Raw genomic sequence first — 20,172 nt, 5'->3', positions numbered from 1 at the left:
ACGTCACTGTGCCGTATTCTTAAAAGATGTGATTCATGCGGTCCGGGTCCTGCTTTCAAGCTTCCCATCGGCATCTCCTTTGGAGGCTGGGCTGGGTGGGCCTTCGCCCTGAGACAGCAGGCTCCTCTTATGTTCACGTGCAGCTAAAGATTTGAAGACCTGTCTTTAGCCATTACTGCTAAATAATAGTATTCAGGGCTCAAACTGGAAAAGATTTTGCCTTGTCCTGAAGGAGACCCTTTCGAGAGAAATCATGATTTATTTTTTCCCTACAGGCAATCAAGAATAATGCTGGATTTCGTGTGTGGATCCTCTTCTTCCTCGTGATGTGTTCCTTTTCTTTGCTATTCTTGGACTGGTATGGTAGCTAGCCCTGGCCTCTTCATGATTCATATAGCCCTGACCAAAATCTGCTGAAGCCACCTGGGACTGATACTGGCTGAAGATGTTTTCCTTACAAAGCAACACGTCTTGTATTTCATGCATCCTCATGGTCGAAATACCTTGACCAGACATGTGCATTTCTACACCTCCTGCTACAGGAAGTACTGGTCCAACTGGAAGTTAGGTTTAGTGTAAGTTCACACAGGGAACTGTTGTAGTGCATCAACGAACACAGCTTTTTAGCTATTTACCCAATATTTTATTACAATGGTCTCTTTCTAAATATTTTTGCACACATGGATTGCTGGTGGGAGTTTTGCAGTGCTGCTCAGTGACCAAGCAACTGAAGTTCACAGCAAGTCCTAGAGTCTCATCTGTCAACAAAGTTCATACGTGACAGGTTGAAAAAAATCAAACTGATGGCCTAAATGAACCTTATTCCAGAAAGGCAAAATAAATTCCAGATTGCATTGAAAAGGAAAGGTTTGACTGTTTAGAATGTGATTCTTCACAGTTGGCATTTCAGTTTACAACAAAACTGCTTTCCATTTCTTTCTTTTTTCATAATTGCACCACTTTAGAAAACAAAGTAATCCAAATTCTTCAATCGTAGACATGTAGAATAATCATCATAGGAAAACTTGAGGTGAATGTTGCCATAAGTACAGTGATTGGAATCCTTCATTTTTGATTGATTTTTAAATGCAATAATACATATATCTATGTCAACATACTGAGCTTGAGACTTGGTTATCCTCCTTTTTCTTTATTTTACACAGAGTGAAAATGTCAAAAGTTACATGTGAATTTACATTCAATAAAGTACCTGGCTACTAGGAAATACAAACATGGTATAGTTTAATATGTTTATATGGGACCGAACTTTTTTTTCAAAATGCAAAAGAAAGATTTGGCACATAATTTATTGCTTTTATGCATTCCACACAGCAATGATGACATACTAAAAGTTCTTTTACAACATGAAACTATGTTCAGTATGAAAAGTTCTTAATGAAAAAACAACTGGCTTTTGCTAAGCGGGTTCGTGATGCTGAAATGTATCAGGAGAAAATGTAACCAGAAGTGGAACCAACCATGTTTGTTCTACTACATATGTGTTTTTGGAAAGCATGTGTCTACAAAAATAATGAAACTTTTGACATGTCCACTGGGAAGTAGCACATTCAGAGCATGAACAAAAATAGCAGCTGAGTGCTTTGATCCAGTGATGACCAACCCTTCTGTCAAGTGTACGCAAGTCAAGGCCCAGGTTTGAGAGAGTATAATTCTGGTGCAGTGCTTTTCAACCAGGGGTACTTGTACCATTGGACATCCTGTCAAGTGCCACTACTTATAAAGCATTGCTCTGGCGCCTCTGCAGTGCATGCTAGCACCAAAGCACAGCACTGGACACATGGGCAAGAGGCAAAGGCAATCTCTGAGCCACAGCCTGCCACGCAACATTTCCGTGGTTTATTCCAGGCGTGCTACAGGTTGACCACCCAATGTTTAAGCCGCTTTTTCCAGTTATAAAGTTAATGAAAATATTTATGCAATGTACGTTGAAAGGTTTATAAATAATAAACATGTAATAGTTTAGAAACTTGCCAACACAATAAACGTGCACCTACAATTCTAGGCTTGTCTACTACTCCCCCCCACCCATCACCCACCCCACCCAAGTTTATCTCAAGAAGGCAGCATGTCTCCTATTCTCCCTTTCCCCACATGCCATTTCAGAAATGCAATGGGAATAGGGCTCTTTTTATGCATTTAATGCATTTTCTCCCTCACACCCAGTTCTAAAATGTTTACATGAAAGTCCCACTGAGTCCAGTGGAACTCTTTTCCGGGTAAATATGCTTAGCGTTGCAGCCTTAATGTCTAAAGATTAGAAAATGCCCAAACGGTGCTGCTAACGCAAAGCATTTTGCAACATATAAAAAGGGGAAACCTTTTAATGTTGTACAAAAAGAGAAAGTTCTAAGAAAACTACTCCTCCTGTCGTGTTGCACATATTACATTGTGGGCTACCTCTACAGTGGCTTTTTTTGTCTGTTCCGTAGGGCTCCACTACTTATCAGAATATTTTGCTGCCTAACGTTTTTGCACATTCACTAAACATCATGATCCACCATTAAAATGTACATTTCCGTAGTGTCTGTTTTGTGTCAGTGCAAGTCCATATACAAGATTCTCTAGCCATAGTGGAAATGCAGTGAAATGTTCACAGCTTTAACAAAACAACAATTAAGCATGCCTTGTTGCAAAGAACTTAATTACTTCTAACATATCTGTTACAGTGAGAAAAAACAGGCCAACTTTATTTTTTGGTACTCATCTTGGAGTTGCAAACCAATTTTAAATACAGCTTATAACTAACCCACATAATTTCTAGTTATGGCTATGATAATTCAGATTGCAAAACTGATTTAAAAATGAAACATTAGTACACAGTAAAATGCACAATTCTCCCCTGTGTCCAAACCCCTGGATGGCTCAATGGAATTCTAAACTGCAAGAAGGTACCTAAGTTGGAATTATTAACAGAGAAACTGGTGTTAAAGCTCTAAAGCAATGCTGATATGCACTTGGCCATTAATGGTCTAAGTTTTTATTTTCTTATTTTTCCTTTTTGCAAAGCAGTTATCGGCAAACCAAAGCAATTGCACCATAAATATGAGTAACCTCTAAATTATCCATAACAATGAGACGTTCGATGAAAGCCCCCTTGATACCTTCCAATCAACAAGATCAATCACGTTAAGCCGATTTCTCAGCTGCTTCAGTCTCCTGCTCAGAAAGTTTCTCTTCTGAAAGCACTGTCATCCACGGAGATACGGATCGTGTGATCGTTTGTTTGGCCAGGTTGTAGTGGTTTATAACTGTGTAAAATTTCCCTCTAGCACTAGAGTCTTGTTCAGAGTAGTAGTTCTCTAATCCAGCCGGAATGCATTGATTGTTCTGTAAGACAACCATTTCAATGTATTTAAATTATTTCTAGGCCATTTTTCTATTGTTGCTTGTAATTTAATTTAATCCATGGTGGGTAACAAGAATAAAACAAATATAACAGAGCAGGACAACAAACGTGCCCACCTTAACTTCTGCACCATGAAACTAAAAACACAGTCTTCTAGCCTTGCATATTGTACTTGCTTACAACACCCTTGTACCCACCCTTTCCCTGGGTTTTCATCCTGTGCAAGTTGAAGGAATACTGAAGTCTTCTCCTAAATTCTCACTCAGTCTGCTGTGGGTACACTTTGTCACACAGGAAGACCCTAGAAAGATACACCATCCCTCCAAGATACGCACTAGAAGAGTGAAACAGTTTTCCCTGATATGTAAATCATAAAAGGACTTCCTGTTTCCTGTAGATTCTTAGTAGGAGATGGGCACATAGACCATGATCCAGCACAAACCCTACCTCGACAGTCATTCAAAAAAAATAAAAATGCATGCACACCTTTGATGCAATTTTCCACCCCAGTAGCCCCAAACAACTTTTCAAACTCCCTCCAAATATAAAGGCAGTTTGACAGAAGAGGTGTTGAAGTAAGAACTGCAAAATCCTGGCTGTGTGCACTCAGAAGAGTTTGGATTTGATATCCCGCTTTATCACTACCCGAAGGAGTCTCAAAGCGGCTAACATTCTCCTTTCCCTTCCTCCCCCACAACAAACACTCTGTGAGGTGAGTGGGGCTGAGAGACTTCAGAGAAGTGTGACTGGCCCAAGGTCACCCAGCAGCTGCATGTGGAGGAGCGGGGAAGCGAACCCGGTTCACCAGATTACGAGTCCACCGCTCTTAACCACTAGCCACTGAACATCTCACTTTTTTGTTTAGTTTAGTTTAGCTGTTAAGTCCACTCCCATGAAGTCCCCCGCTCCAACCTGACTCTTCAGTTTCTTACGCTTCAGCTCTATCAAGTCCATGGCTGAACCTCCTTAAAACCTTTCTATAATAGACCTTTCCCTCAACACATGTTCTCTATGTGGAGTACCTGATGATGTGGTTCCTGCAGCACTTTAAAGAAATGTTGCCAATTATCTGCTTGAGAGGGAAAGGAGAGCAGCCAGGTGAGAGCGAGGAAATCTAGGAACATCCTGCCTCAAGCAGCTATTAAGTGGAATTTCATTTTTGCTTCAAGGTTCAGCTCTTGGACCAAGAGGGGAAAGTGTGCTGGACCAGATGGCACATGGGACTGATTCTCCATTCAGTGGTGTATGTGTTTAAGCTTGCTTAAGTCCACATTCAGCTCCAAACTGGATCCGGGGGCATGTCCATGTTCTCAAAGGAGTTGATAAGCATGATTGGTGTGGCAAATTATAACTCATTTATTAAACACTGAGTTTTCTCACCCGTCAGCATCTCTAAAAAGCGGAGTCAGGAGTCAAAAACCCTGCATTTATTTAAACTTAAATCTATTGTCTGAATAGGCAAAAGTAATCAGCTAACATTATTTCATTGGCTGACACATATTCTGTATTCATTTTCAGTTCTCTGAACATTGATTGGGATATTTCCAAAATACCCTCCACAAGTGCACAGGGCTTCTGTTACTGTTTTAAATTATGTAGAATATTAGTGCAAAATAGCCTAGAATTGAGAGGGACAGAAATAACATGTTCTCCCTTCCTTTCATAATTTTGCAAGTCCCTCAGGTCGCCTTTAGTTTTTAACCTGAACTAAACCCCAACCTATTTGAACCATTCCTTTAGTTTTCATTATTAGTTATGCCCCTAAAACAATACAGATGATCAATACATCGGAATCACTGTGTTTTGTTGTTGCTGGTTTTAGAAAACTATGTATTACCTTGAAAATGAAGCCTTCTGGACAGGTATGGTCATATTTGTAAACCTTGTAGACTACCAGAAATACAACACATGTCAGGAATGCAAGGGCAAAAAGGACCAAAACGGTTACCTGCAAACAGACAATATATTAACAACATACTTAGCAAGACAGTTTTCTGTTTATTGCACACTGTTCACCCCCCCCCCAAAAAGACACTCCAGAAAATGATGGAAAGTTCTGAAACCTACCAGAGCTCCAATTCATGCCGTGAAGGAGCAGGCATATACTGTGCACCTAAATTACCATGACATACGAGTCCATTCATGCTGTTGCCCAATTCCTGTGATTCTTCCCCCACAAAAGAAAGGGCGAAGATTCTGTAAAATTTGTCTCTGTGCACCAACACCACACATTTCTTTAGATCAGAGATGGGAAACCTGGGGCCTCCAGGTGCTTGAACTACAACTCGGCTCATCCCTGACCATTGACCATTCTTGCTACGGCTGATGGGAGTCGGGGGTCCCAACAACATCTGAAGGGCCACAGGTTCCCCATCCCTACAGGCTTGTGCCTCTATTTCCACCTCATAAATTGGAGCACGGGCTTGGTGTGTCAACTGAACTTAGGAAAAGCACAGCATCTACTTCAAAGCAGATGTTATTAAGTCAATTCTAGCAGCACAAGAGAGGGTCTTTCCTCTTTGCTAACCAAGAGTCAAATGATATGTATGATGGCTATACAGTCTGCTTCTTAAGCCTATTTTTAGCCTTGCTCACTGCAATTGTTCTGGTAAAATGTTTCACACCAAACTCTGAATGCCAGTACCTGTTCAAAGGCTGCTCTTTATGTTTCTGGCTTCATTCAACCCCAATGAAAAACCAACTTCAGTTCAAGTACTTCTTCCCTGTTCTTCTAAAGATGGAAAGCTCTACCCTTCAGCAGAGAGTTTCCTCCTGATAGGCAGGAAATGCCTGGTGGGACAGGTCTTTACTGCCTACAGTGGTACCTCGGTTTAAGAACACTCCTGTTTACAAACTATTTGGTTTACGAACTCCGCAAAACCCGAAGTAGTGTCCCAGTTTGCAAACTTTACCTCGGTCTAAGAAGGGAAGCCAAACGGTGGAAGGGCACTGGCAGCGGGAGGCCTCATTAGGGAAAGCGTGCCTCAGTTTAAGAACGGTTTTGGTTTAAGAACGGACTGGAGCGGATTAAGTTCATAAAACGAGGTACCACTGTATTTAAAGATAACCCTTGCTGGTAGGATGGTGTCTTCCAGATTTCATCTGCTCCCCAACAACACAGAAACATAATCCCTTATGGACCTAAGTCTACAAACCACACAGTGACTGCCATGCTAATAGAGCTGAAATTGCTCATTTTATTGACAAGTCACCTGTGTTCCATTTGCCTTGATTTACCCTGGAGAGGATTATCCAAGATGTGACTTATCTTTGCTTCCGGTGATAAGGGCTCTACTCTGTTTTTGATCACTCTTTCATAAGAAAATGAAGTGATGAGCAGTTTGTCCATCAGAAGTTCAAGCAGTCACAATGCCAAAAATATCCCCTCCTTCTTTTGGTCATCTGAATTCTTGCATTGGGAGGATGGGGATTTACACTTGGCTAGTCAGATATGCCAGAAATGTACTGTGTTACTATACTGAGGGTTCCTAGCCCATTCTTCAAACTGCCGTTACCAGAGGAAACAACAAGAGCAACAATATTCCAACCATTCAAATTGGACAGAACACCCAGAACCGTACAGACAGATTAAATTCCCAGAGATGCTTGACTAGAAAAGAGTGATGTCTTTTAATTAAGGTAAAAGTAATGTATTTTAATTTTTGAAGAACTCCCAAAAGACATGGGAGCCTTGCCCATGAAATTCATTCCTCCAGTAACTCATGGGCAGGGCAGTGTGCTCTCTTCCTGCTACACAGAGGAGGGCAGTGGAGTTCTGAGATGAAGCCATACCATTTGCCCAGTCCTCTTGGCTCTTCCATTACTGGAGTGGCTTGGAACCTCAGAAGGCAATGGGCACTTCGCTGCAGTAGCCTATGATCCAGGTTGTGGGCTGCTTGCTTGTCTCTTGAAGGCCTTGCTAACAGATACCACTCTGTATGCTTTCTGCCACTGGGACCCTCATGCAAAGATCTTCATACAATGATGCAGAAGTCACTGTGTTCTGTGTGGTGGGAGTCCTAAAACTAATGGACTGGATGGAGAACAATAAACTGAAGCTCAGATTGCATTGTGGGGGGTCAGGAAAAACCCCAGAACAACTTGCAAGGGTAGGAGAGAGGAGATCAAAATGCTCAGAGAGTGTGTCCCATCCCTCCCCCCCCCCCCCGCCACAGGAAGCAATCATGAATGAGAATTGGCCACCTTAAAATGTAACTGAAAGCAGTGTAACTGAAACTTACAGATTCTTGTGATTTGAAAGCTTTAGAATGAAAAAGGATACATATAATTGGATAAAGTACGGATTTCCTCTCCTCCCTTTTCCTTTTCAGCATCAAGATAAATCCTGCAATTCTCTAGGGGAGCAAAATCCTACAGCAAACTCTCTCCAATGCATCCGTTACTTAGCAGCCAAACCCAACAACCTAATACCATGAAGGTAATCCCAGTGTGATAACCATAAAGTAATATCTAAGTGACAACGGGTTTTTCATGTTCCATCCACTAGTACATAACAATGCAAACATTTAATAATCCTCCGAGTATATATGACTCGGGAGTTGCTTTTTGTTTATTTTCTTCTACCTGCATGAAATAGCTGTCTTCAGCTTTTACATGCAAAAACATCCTGATTTGCTCTTAATAGAAGCTGTTGGTAGATTATATTTCACAATGCAACTTTGAAGTCTTAATCTACAAAACACTATGCTGCATTTTGTACAAGTTTTAGGAATGTTACACACACAAAATGATCTAGAAACTACTAGAACTCAATTCTTAATTGGACCCAGGACATTGGTTAAATTGAGGTGTCACAGTAAACTGTCACTTGAGCTTCCAAGCATGCAAGAGGCAAACCATGGCTTGGCCTTGCTTTTTATAGAGGCATGTAATCATAGAACTGTAGAGTTGGAAGGGACCCCAAGAGTCATCTAGTCCCACCCCCTGCAATGCAGGAATCTCAACTCAAGCATCCATGACAGGTGGCTAAATCACCTTTCAGCTCACTGGTCTCCTCCCAGAATTGTTATTATTTATTAAATTTGCATACCGCTGTATACCTGTAGGTCTTAGGGCGGATACAACATAAGATCACAAAATGCATAATAAAAACAACACAGTAACTCCCCCAAACTGCTCCGAATTACTGAGAAATACTGTGTGTGATGCCTATATTTATCTCCCTTTGGGTCAAAAAGTAGCTGGCCAAGCCCTTTTGGGTTGGAAGACTCACCTGAAGGGAAAGTGTTAAGCACCCCTTCATCATTACTGCTGTTCCAGTCAGATTCCTTCTCACCCCAAGAACTGCATTTAAGTTTAACCACCACCACCACCTGCTTAGATATCACCCATCTCGCAGAGTTTCATCCAGTTTGGCACAAATGCAGGCAGGCTAATCTTAAACTGTTCTTATAGGACACGAGTCCCCAGCTTTTTGGGGATAGTGGACACATTTGGAGTGTTGACAAAGAGTCGTGGGTATAGGGACATTGGGGGCAGGGAGCACCCTAATTTACAAAATGGCTGCTATGGCCAGTCATAGAAAACAAGGTCAAAAGTCAAGTCACTTGCCTCAGAAACAGTGCAAGGCAGAGGTCAGGTCTGAGACCCATTGTTTCCACTAGTCACTAGTGGAAGGCTCAGGACACACTAGTGATATGTAGGGCACTCTACAGAACCACTGACGTTAAACAAGCCTCAGTGTCATGCACATTCATTTTTGACCAACTACAGGTCTGAAACCAGACAACAAACGATCAGTCTTAATTATGGTTTACTGACACTTCAATAAAGTTAAGATTAACTACTGTATTTGAGTTGGGATGACACAGCAAGCTGAAGTTAATCAAAATGGAAGTGAAAGATTCCAATCTCCTCCTTGCAGCTTAGTTTATTTTCTAGTCCAATGATAACCTGACAAATGGATAATAATAAACCCAAAGTTTTTTACCAGTTGAAAACTCCCACAGTGCAGCATGTCATCATTACCACCAGCTTCAGCTATTTGTTTGGGAAGAAACTCTTAAGAAATAACCTTGCCTCAAACCTTTTGCCAGTATCTGTAGCTCAGTTGGTTAGAACATGGTGCTGATGAGGACAGCTGCATATTCTGGCAGAGCAGAGGGTTGGACCAGATCAGGGGTGGTCAGCTCCCAAGACACTGCGATCTACTCACAGAATTAAAAACTGGCAGTGATCTACCCCCTTTTGGGGGGTTCGGGTCAAAGTTGGTGAGTTTTTTCAGGGAGGAGGGGAGCCACAGTTGTTCAGCTTCTTTGGGGGGAGTCAATGATCTACCAGTGATCTACCGCAGACTTCCAGTGATCTACCAGTAGATCATGATCTACCTGTTGGACATGCCTGGACTATAGATGATCCTTGGGGTCCCTTCCAGCTCTGCAGTTCTGTGATTCTATAGCTATACATGGTTGCTTTCACCACCAATCTTAGCTGTTGTTGTAACTATGCCTTCCTCAGGCCTTTTGCTTTCTGAATGGAGTTGCACAAATTTTATAGGCATTGACTGGGTATCAGATATGAATTGTGTCACAGCACAATGCTATCCATTATGTGTATCCTTTTAGTGTTACAATTTTGCTTTGCTTCCTTCCTACCAAGAAGCTCACCTGTCTATCTGCTATCTTTGTCCTAGGTAATCTGAACTATGAGAAGGTTAACTTCTCTCTCTTTTTTTGATCCTCTAAATTCCAAACACTTGCCAATGACTCAGTACTTTTAAATCATATTTATTGTCTAACCTGGTGACAATTGGGTTAGCAAAGCTACACCTTCTTCCTGATACAGCCACACTTTTCCAGGAACTTTTAATGGGTTTTTGATGTTCTGTCCCATGTTGGTTTATGCTCCTCTGTTATGCAAAGTCCCCCAAAAAATGTAGTACAGAAATCATAGGCACCAGCAAGGCCAAGTCTTCTCACCCATTACATCCAGTGGGAGGGATTTTATGTCACTGGTACAGAATAAGGGCTGCCTCAAGATGCATGCCAAGGATAGCAACATTCAGAAACAGCCCTAATCCATCCTCACCAACAAAAGTTAATCTTTTGTTTCTCTGCTAACCAAGAACATCCAATCTTTAAAAGAAAAAACAAACTGCCTTTGGCCAGCCTTTCAATCAGCCCTCCAACAATTTCCAACCTGGACAGGATTTATTCTTTGCTACTGATCTGTACTTGCAAGTTTACAGTATTAGAGAACAACATTTTTCATGCACCATCAAATGGATGATAAAAACCAGCAAATTCATGAGTTCAAACATCAAATTTCTGAGACAGTCTACTGACCAGTGCAGACCCTAAGAACAAAGGAATAGGGAGGAGGGGCATTTAAGGAAATTAAAGTTAACATGGAAACGAAGGAGCAGAGGTTCAAGGAGCTATCCCTTTATGCTAAATAAATGACAACCTCTAGATAAACAGGCATAATCCAATAGGGAATTATCCTGCACATGCCATATTTAAACACACATTTCCCATTAATTTAAATGAGGCACATGCAAGAGACTATCCTGTTGGTCTGAGCCCTAGCAGGTCGGTGGGGCTTTCTTAGAGCAGTCTTAATAATAATAATAATTGCAGTCTTAATAATAATAATAATAATAATAATAATAATATAATTTCATTTATGAATCGCTTCTCATGAGGCTTCCCAAGCACAATTTACAGTGAAATAAAAACATACACAGAACAACTGCATATATAAAACCGCTAAAACTCTAGCATATATAAACACAATTAACATCTTTCTTTCAAAAACAGCAACACTTCTATAAATCTATTCAAATTCATCCGATACCAGATGGGATAAAAGTCTCCACCTAGAAGGCTTGCTGAAAGAGGAATGTCAAGAAGAGGCACCAAAAAGACAATATTCTGGCAAAGGTTCCACTATTGATTCTTCCACCAAAGAGCTAAAGATTTTAATTCCTCACTTCAAACTTCTCCCATTTATGCAACCATAGTTGTGGGTTGTTTTTTGTTTAGCCACCTGCAAGGCCCAAGTGAGCGAGATGATAGGTTCTAAATACAAGAGAATAAGTCAAGCATCTGTTTCTTTATGCCAGAAATAAATTTATGATATGACTTACCTTAAACCGTTCTGAGACACCTTCAGTGATACTGACTGTGAACTCAGCTATTTTAGGAGTACGAAATTTTCCTTTCTTGCGGTCAGGTTCATATTCTGTTTTTGTCTTGACCACCACCTTCGCAAGGAACATCAACAGGAGACCAATTACCAGCTTGATTGGTGCAGCCAAACTCTCAAACATATAACAATGCAGCCGTCTCTCCCTTTGTGCATGACTTGCTCATTAAATATAGTTTGCAGTGAAGGCAAGTGCCACAAAACAAACCTGATGAATCCAGTTCTGCAGCTCATCTGCTCACATGTCAGAGGCATCGGGGGAAAGCTGTTTAAATCGTGATTCAACTCATTACATGCAATTCCGTCCTCAGTGACATGAACATTATGAGCATAATCTACCAGAAAGTTCTCCTGTGAAACAGTTCCTGTTCGTTTCAAGTGGGGTTTGCTTGTGCAGGAAACGTATCCATGGGTGGTGATAATATTTATGTGCCAGCTTTCTCTCAACGACCCTCAAGGTATTAAAAAGTGTAACTTACTAAAAACAAGAGCCAACAAAAAGCAAATCACAATAGCTGAATGCAGCAGCAATTTAAATTAATTAAATTAATTCAAAGGCTTCTTTTAAAAGCTAGGTTTGGGTTACTGTACTTCCTAAAAGCCAGGTTGCGAAGTATCATGGCAAGGCCTCATTTATGGGAAAAGGTCACCCTTAAGGTTTTTTTGATGCCTCAAGGATCTCCCCACCACTTTTTAAGCAGCTGCATAACATGTGCTTTCTTCTGCCACTGTACTGGGAAATTATGAAGACAGATTATTTCTGGAAGCAGATGATTAGCAACCACCTCATTTCCTGTGATGCTGCTTTTTTATCATTAATTTGACACCAAGTCTTGCCCTTACCTTGGTGTGATATTAGGCCATCATTCAGGTCTCTAAGTTACCGTATTTTTCGCCCTATAGGACGCACTTTTTCCCCTCCAAAAATGAAGGGGAAATGTGTGTGCGTCCTATGGGGCGAATGCAGGCTTTCGCTGAGGCCTGGAGGCTTTCGCTCCAGGCTTCAGGAGAGCCCCAGCGCCAGCCCCACAAGGTCGGGGGACAGAGGGAGGCGGAATGCCCCCCCCAAAAAATCATGCTTGAAAGAAGCATTCTGTTGTAGCCAATATAGCCAATATAATAGTCTGTGAGACATGAGGGGTTGTGTGTGTGCTGCCCATGACCGCTTCTCCAGATGTGCAAATGTGCCCCAAAAGGTTGGCGAGCCCTGACTTAAATCCTTGCAGAATACCTTTAAAAATGATGCTGTTTTCTAGAATCAGAAAGCTGGACAGATTCAGGGTCTATGAAGAGCTCCTGTGCATCATGACTAAGAGGTTAAGCTATAAACTGGGCAGCTCCATAGCACTGATCCACCTTTCCTGAAGCCTTTTCTTAAAGGTTCCTTGAAATAATGGGTTGTACACCATGAGCAAAACATCCCCTCCCCTCTGCAGCCCCCTGCGTGCCTCAAAATGTGCTCTGGAGGGTTGGGGAACCCTATGGAGGGACCACAAGCAGAAGTCTGCTCAGGCAACCCTGGGCTCCAACCACTTTACAGGAAAGACTATGTAAACACCAAGTGTACTGTTACTGCCCTTTCCAAACTCACTGCATTGGGCAGAATTTGATGATCCAATACCATATCAGAGAAGGACATAGGGTGGCATTCAACCAAGTTTTACTCAACTGTTAAGCCCACTAATTTCAATAGTAAAACTTCAAAATGCCTCATGAATGAGGAAAACTGTTGCTACACCATGCTCTTTTCCTACGTAGAATTTCCCCATAAAATCAAACCTTAAAAAGTCTCCTTTTTAAAATCACATCACTTGCAAACAGCACTATATAATGCAGAGGTGAGCAACCTTTTCTTCTGTCAAGGACTATGCTCTAGCGGCTGGAAGCAAAGGTGGGAGGGGCTACCTGCCATTTCTCTCTCCCTCCCTTGATGCTGTTTCTTTCCCTCTCCTGTCTCTCCTTCTCACCCCCCCCCTTCTCTCTCTCCCACCCCTCCTGCCATTTCCCCCTTCTTTTCACCGGTCTGAAATCGGGCCAAGAAATCATGCTGAAGCCATGTTCCTACCTCTGCAAGAGTGTGTTAATGGAATTGCATGAGGGACATCTTCAAAAATGAGGCAACTGTAAGGCCCCTCTTGAAGACATCCTTCCCAAGTCCTGTTAATTTTTTAAAATAGCAACCAGTGGCAAACCTTCCTTTCTTGGTCAAGATGCTCAAGCTATTCAGTGCCTTTTGCAGGCAAGGTGGTGGCTGTTCATCTACTGGCATTCCTGGATAACACGGGTTTTCTGATTTCAATTCTGACCTGGTTTGGGACAGAAATGGCTTTTTAGCCATTGGTCACTGCTCACTTTCAGGAAGTAAAGAAGATGCCTTAAGCGGACTCAGATCACTAGTACATCTAGCTCAGGACTGTTGGCTACCTGATTATTTGTGCAATGTTTCCAGAGAAGGAGAATGACTCCCAACGATTTACTGAGCAATCAATGTGATCTGTTTGCAGGAAGGTCGCATGATGTTGCCTGAAGCAACTGTGAACCCACATTTTCCTCATCACAAAAAGTCTGATTTTGGGAGGAAACAGGTTTGCTAGGAAAAAATACTAATCAACTTCAGTTGTGCCAGGCATACTCGCTTTCAGCCTCTGGTTAAGCTCTTAACTGTAGAAACAGTTAAATGGTTGAAGGAAATTAAAGGGTTATCTGGAGGACCACAGGTTCAGCATCCGCCATCTAGAAGGAATTAGGTACAAGTAGATGTGCATGCAAAAAGGGAGTCGCAATACACAGTATCCCAGGAGAAGAATGAGCCCAGCTTCTTCCTGCATTCAGAATGCAGTTGACACAATTGCCAATTGAATGATGAAAGTCTATTGTCCTAGCCTATTGTCTTTCTCCACCCCTTCCATACCTCAAGCTGACTAACTGCCTTTATTCTATTTTTCAAACACACACACTATGTACATTTATTAAACTGAATGCCCTTTTTTGCACTAGTTGCTTATTTAAAAACCACCTAAGCAAAACCATATGAAATCCTGGCCCAGAGAGGGGCGTGGCCTTGTGATATCTCAGGGAGCCAGCCAAGATTGGGTTTCCTCAAGCTTTGGAATGAGCGGAAATTGCACACCTGAGAACTAAGCCAACTTCAAAGGTGAATGTGTTATGAGCCAGTATTCCAGGTTTTGTTTTTAAATAGTAGTAAGCTGGAAGAGGCCATATTTTCATAAGGACCACAATGCACAAGGAGGGGAAGCGTTCATTCTTCCCCCATCACACCTCTAACCAAAAATCCCCCATTAGCCTTAGGAAGAAACCTCTTGCTCCTGCCAGTGCTAATAGACAACTGAGTGCCATGTGCAGTTTGACCCCGATCATTATCAACAGGCTTCTACAGGGGGTTCCCCACTCAAGCTATCTATGTCTGCCTGCACATACACTTGGGATGCACATGCTCCCAGCATCGCTACTTGGCTACCATAAGGCAGAGGAGGCAACATCCATGTCCACAGCTGCTTTTAACCAAAATGGTTCTTGGGGTAGCTGCAAGCGGCAAAATGGCTGTTTTGGAAAAGGGAGAGACAGAGCAGGGGGGGTCGAGGGACAGGACACAGGGGTATCCCTCGTGCTACCATGAGACCAAAGCAAGTCACACAATTTCTGCTGAAACTGTAGCCTTCTCAGTGTGCAGGTACCCATCGGCTTTTTGGGGGGGGGGCACACGGTGGAGAGGGAATTTCCAACAATGGCCTGGGTTCAGGATACCCTTTTAAGTGGTAGAAGGCATCGCATATTCAAGTTGAGTGGGGTGGGACAACCAACAACCAGTACCTGGAGCTGGAAGGCCCATTTTCAACTCAGCTGTAGGGACTAGTCCAGGGGTAGGCAACCTAAGGTCTGTGGGCTGAATCTGCCCCAATCGCCTTCTCAATCTGGCCCACGGACGGTCCTGGAATCAGCATGTTTTTACATGAATAGAATGTGTCTTTTTATTTAAAAGGCATCTCTGGGTTATTTGTGGGGCCTGCCTGGTGTTTTTACATGAGCAGAATGTGTGCTTTTATTTAAAATGCATCTCTGGGTTATTTGTGGGGCATAGGAATTTGTTCATTTCCCCCCAAAAAATATAGTCCGGCCCCCAACATGGTCTGAGGGACGGTGGACCGGCCCATGGCTGAGAAAGGTTGCTGACCCCTGGACTAGTCTATGCAATGAAAGGAAGGATTGTGAAGCCTATGGTTTAAGCACTTCTTTTGTGTCTCCCAGGGTGAAGAGTGGGTGGAAATTATGCCGGAGAGAGCTGGCCTCAGGAGTCCTTGTTTATTATATGGACAAGTATAGTAGGGGTGGTAGTCACCGACTTTTACTCCTAACAGACCTAGAGAAATTAACTTAGTCAAGTTTATTAATTTCAACGGGTCTACTCTGATTAAGAGCAATATGGTGATGAAAAATCATCCTGGAACCCAGTTTCCAGATGTGCTTGATGCCCAACTGCTGATTACATTATTTGGCAGTTTCTGGTGAAGAAGGAAGGGGAACACCCATCAAAAGCCAAAAAGAGTAGCCAAAAGCCTTTACTAGCTAGCCCAATTCAACAACGTTTTCCAGGGGACATGTCAAGAATGTCAAGATATGCTCCTATCCCATATACAACCTTGTTATATTCTTTCTTGGAGAACAAAATTATGTAGGAGCAACAACTGAAGAGCTAGGCTGAGTGCAAAGAGGGTATCTGGTGGGCAAGAAGCCACACCCAGGGATGTGAACAAAAGCATGTAGAGCAGCTGCAACAAAGCCTTTGTGTGTTCTATGTTGCAACAACCACAGCTCTCAGATCTGCTATTCAAGGCTTCCAGGCCCCTAAGTATACCTACAGATTCCTTTTCCAAGCATTACTTGCAATTTATCTTTACAAGCTAGTTAAAAAGGGCCAGTACCTGCTCTGGGTTGTCTCTAAAGGATATTTTTATTTAAATTTGTAAATATCATCCTGCAAACATGTTTGCAGGATAGTTCACATAGGACTTCATTTAAAAAAAAAAAAACAACTATCATAAATAATATGGAATACAATAGTAAAAATTATTGTACAGTAATAAAAAGACAAAAGCAGCAGTTAAAACAACTGAAATTTTGAAGCCTGGGGGAATAAGAAAGTATTTGCCTGGCACCAAAGAAATATAACTACTTCAGCACCAGACACCTGGGGAGGGAATTCCACAAATCCAGTGCCACCAAACTTATCTGAGGTTATTCCAGTGTAATTGGCTGGGTTCCCCAGCCAAAAGTCCAAAGAACGATATTTTTGTGTGGGTGCTGAGGATTCACTGCTATGGTTTTTCCCTGGGAAGAGGCAATAACCAAGAAACCAGGTCAAATCTGTAGCATAAGCTATGAATCCCTTTCTGTCCCTAGAAAAGTACCACTTCATGATGTAATTGAACCCATGCATGACAACCACGTTTTACATGTCCTTTATAGGCACAAGCATTTCTTGTGAAAACCTCCTTCCTATCAGTCCAGGCAAGCGGTGTGGAAGAGCCTCATGGGATTGTTCTCTGCTATAAGTCGTCTAGGGAAATCTAATGGAGAAGATCTGAGAGTATTTTTGTTCAAAAATATTTCTTAAGCTGCACTGCAAACCCTGGAAAGAAGAGGACAACCTCATTCTTCAGAATGAACTTATTATTCAAACACATAGGGATGAGGTTGGCAGCAGGTTACTGGCTAAACAATGGGGGATTGGAGATTCAGATGCTGTAAAATGAAGTAAAAAGACACAGAGATATTATATGATTGAAACAGATGTACCAGACATATGATACTGTAATTTAAAAGGTTCACAGGAAGTAGCAATAGATTTAATTCTCAAGGAAAACCTTTAAAATATACAATTGTTGGTTCCGACATATTTCTCAAAACCGAAAAACCTGGGTTTCCCAGTGTTGCTTTGCAAGCCTCTGTGACAGACATTCTTTTGTTGTTTGCCTGAGATCGGGGTGCGATTGTCAGGGGTGGAAACCAAAAACCGACTGTACCTTATCAGGAGGTGGGAACTGTAGTTGATTGACATCCAGGGGTGTGATCAAGGGGATGGTGTCAAATCCATCCTCCAAGAGGGGCTGCTTTGAGCTCTTCTCGCTAAAATTATTTCCCAGCTTCACCATTTTCTTTTCCTGGACGAAAGGGAGTCCTGGAAAATGCACACGTGCGGAAGCGCAAAGGACGGGTCACAAGAACACTTTGCACCAAAAAATGGCCAGCCTCCCTCCCGATACGAGACCACTTGCCACCGGGGGGGGGGGGCGACCAACCCCACTTTCCTAACATGTCATCCATGGAGGGCTGCGGGGGGGGGGGGGGGAGTGCGCTACTCGATCCCTTCCCGGAGACCCCCTTCCTTCCCCGCAATTCGGTGCGCAGCGAGAGAGCCGCTTGCGCGGAGCCTGCTCTGCAAGTTCCAAGGGTGGGAAGGAGGCAGTGTCTGGGGGAGACCCGTTTCGCCCCTCGGGGTGCCCCCCCCCCGCAAGCCCTGGCTTCCCTTTCTTCTCTTCCTCCCTCCGCCCCCGCCTCCATCCCGGCGCCCCTCCTGGGCTCCCTGCCTCCCTCTTTCCCTGCATCCCTGCATCCTTTCTCCCTCTCATCCCTGCATCCTCCCGCCTGCCCCTTTGTCCTCTCTGCCCTCCTTCTCCGAGACACAAGGACTGCCAAGGGGTGCCCGCGGCTGCCCACCCCCCTCCCCGGGGGGCCATGCCACCCTCCCCCGGCTGCAGCCCCTCCTGGCCCCCGGAGCGCGGCTCTGCGCCTCACCTCGCCTCCTGCCTTTGCGGGTGTTCCCTGGCTCGTGGCTCCCCCAAGCCTGGCCTCCTCGGCTTCAGCTCCGGCAGCAATGGCGGAGCCGCACGTCGGGTCTCTCGAGTGTCGCTGGCGAAGGGGAGCGCGCGGCCGAGGGAGCGGCGCCGGGTTCATGGGCGCGCGGCGAGCGGCTCCTTCCTCCGCCTCCTCCGGCGTGACGCAGCCCGCGCGTCGCCGCCTCCCCCCCCCCCCCGGAGCCCCCGGGCGACCCACGCCCCGTGCGCTGGGGCTGCGGCAGAGGCGGGAGGCGCGGGGAGGGCCAGCCGGGGGGCTCCGTCCGAGGGAGGCTTCTGCCGGCTGCGGGGTGGGCGGAGGGAAGCTTGGGCCAGGCAACCGCGGAGCGAGCGGGGCCGGCGGGGCAGGGGGCGAGGCGGGCGGCGCCCCCCCCCCTCCCGCAGTATTGCTTGCACTGGCTTTTATCTCACTCGGGTTTATTCCTTGTAGAAACCGTGGGGTGGGGGGCTTACTACTGCGAAAATGTCTCCTGGAAATCCCCCACCCTAAGGCTCCCCCAGGAGAAAACCAGCGCCGCAGCCAAACAAAGGGAAGCGGGAAGCCGCCTGCCCAGCGGAAGGGGCTGTGCGGGGCCGACCCTCCCGACCCCGGGCCAGGCTCCAGCCACCTCCCCGGAGCCAGAAGCTGCTCGGATGCCTCGTCCTCCCTCCGCCGGCGAGCAGCGTGTCGCTTGCAGCCCGGAGCGGCGAGGGCGAGAGACTCTGAGTGCAGAGAAGGGGAGCGATTTGCCTGCAGCCCCAAAGTGGGACAAAGCCCCGCACGAGGCTGGTGGGGCGCTTTGCCTCTTCCTCCTCCACTTCAGATAACTTGGGCCTTGCTCCTTTTAGTGCCAACAAGGGGGCCGGGAATCAGCTGCTAGCTTTAGAACTGGCAACAGGGCACCATAAGACTGGGAAGAGCCCTCGGAATCCTAGAATCATGTAGTCCCACCCCTGCAATGCAGGAATCTCAACTCAAGCATCCATGACAGATGGGCATACAACCTCTGCCTAAAAACCTCCATGGAAGGAGGGCCCAACAACTCTGGAGGGAGCCTCTTCCACCATCCAACAGCTCCTGCCATCAGAAAGTTCTTCAGGTTGTTTAGTTGGAATCACCTTCCTTGCAACTTGAAGCCATTGGCTCAGGCTCTATCCCCTGATGCAGCAGGAGAAAACAAGCTTGCTCCCTCTTCCATGTGACAGCCCTTGAGGTACTTGAAGATGTCTTATCTCCTCTCAGTCTCCTCTTTTCCAGGTGAAACATAACCAGCTCCTTCAAGGCTCCTCGTAAGCTTTGGTTTCCAGACCCTTGATCATCTTGGTCGCCCTCCTCTGCACATGTTCCAGCTTGTCAACATCCTTCTTAGATTGTGGTGCCCAGAACTGGACACAGGACTCCAGGTGTGCTCTGACCAAGGCCAGCACCTGGATCTGGAGACTATACTTGTGCTGATGCAGCCTAGAACAGGCTCTTCTTCTTTTTTGCTGCTGCATCCCACTGTTGACTCCTGTTCAAATTGTGGTCTACAAAGACCCCTAGATCCTTTTCACATATACTACTGGCAAGCCAGGTGTTCCCAATCTTATATTTGTGCCTCTGATTCTTCCTGCCTAAGTGTTAAGTACAGAACCTTACATTTGTCTCTATGGAAATTCTTTTTGTTACGTTTGGGCCCAGTTCTCCAATCTGTTATGATCATGTTGTTGTTGTTTAGTCATTTAGTCATGTCCGACTCTTCATGACCCCATGGACCTGAACACGCCAGGCACTTCTGTCTTCCACTG

The 20,172-nt window shown here is 44.4% G+C and overlaps 2 protein-coding genes across 4 annotated transcripts in view; one reads left to right on the top strand and one right to left on the bottom strand.

Moving 5' to 3' along the window:
- Nucleotides 1–1,231, top strand: part of STX18 (syntaxin 18) — a 44,988-nt gene extending 43,757 nt beyond the window's left edge. Inside the window, exon 11 of the mRNA XM_028744229.2 lies at nt 276–1,231. Coding sequence (XP_028600062.1) covers nt 276–371 — 96 coding nt within the window. The 3' untranslated portion in view covers nt 372–1,231. The remainder of the gene's footprint in view (nt 1–275) is intronic.
- Nucleotides 1,135–18,578, bottom strand: NSG1 (neuronal vesicle trafficking associated 1). Of its 3 annotated transcripts, none has more exons than XM_028744232.2 (5): nt 18,359–18,568; nt 17,575–17,729; nt 11,475–11,591; nt 5,205–5,315; nt 1,135–3,348 (listed from the first exon to the last, which is right to left on the bottom strand). In XM_028744232.2, exons 2-5 carry the CDS (start codon nt 17,701–17,703, stop codon nt 3,148–3,150), a joined length of 558 nt encoding a protein of 185 aa, XP_028600065.2. In that variant the 5' UTR covers nt 17,704–17,729; nt 18,359–18,568; the 3' UTR covers nt 1,135–3,147. The 3 variants fall into 3 exon arrangements, with proteins under 3 accessions (XP_028600065.2, XP_028600064.2, XP_077790665.1); XM_028744231.2 differs by having other exon boundaries at nt 18,347–18,567; XM_077934539.1 differs by lacking the exon at nt 11,475–11,591 and having other exon boundaries at nt 18,347–18,578.
- Nucleotides 18,579–20,172: the final 1,594 nt, after the last annotated feature.

The sequence above is a fragment of the Podarcis muralis genome, chromosome 9 (assembly GCF_964188315.1).
Source record: "Podarcis muralis chromosome 9, rPodMur119.hap1.1, whole genome shotgun sequence".
In the NCBI taxonomy this organism is placed as follows: Eukaryota; Metazoa; Chordata; class Lepidosauria; order Squamata; family Lacertidae; genus Podarcis; species Podarcis muralis.
This window is presented reverse-complemented; position numbering and strand designations above follow the sequence as displayed.

Excerpts from the sequence above, each read along its gene's own strand:
- NSG1 (XM_028744232.2), bottom strand. The coding sequence starts at position 17,703 with ATGGTGAAGCTGGGAAATAATTTTAGCGAGAAGAGCTCAAAGCAGCCC. Across the intron at positions 11,592-17,574 it reads AGTTCCCACCTCCTGATAAG|GTGGTGGTCAAGACAAAAAC; the intron begins GTACAGTCGGTT and ends TTCCTTGCGAAG. Across the intron at positions 3,349-5,204 it reads CAGAAGGCTTCATTTTCAAG|AACAATCAATGCATTCCGGC; the intron begins GTAATACATAGT and ends GTTGTCTTACAG.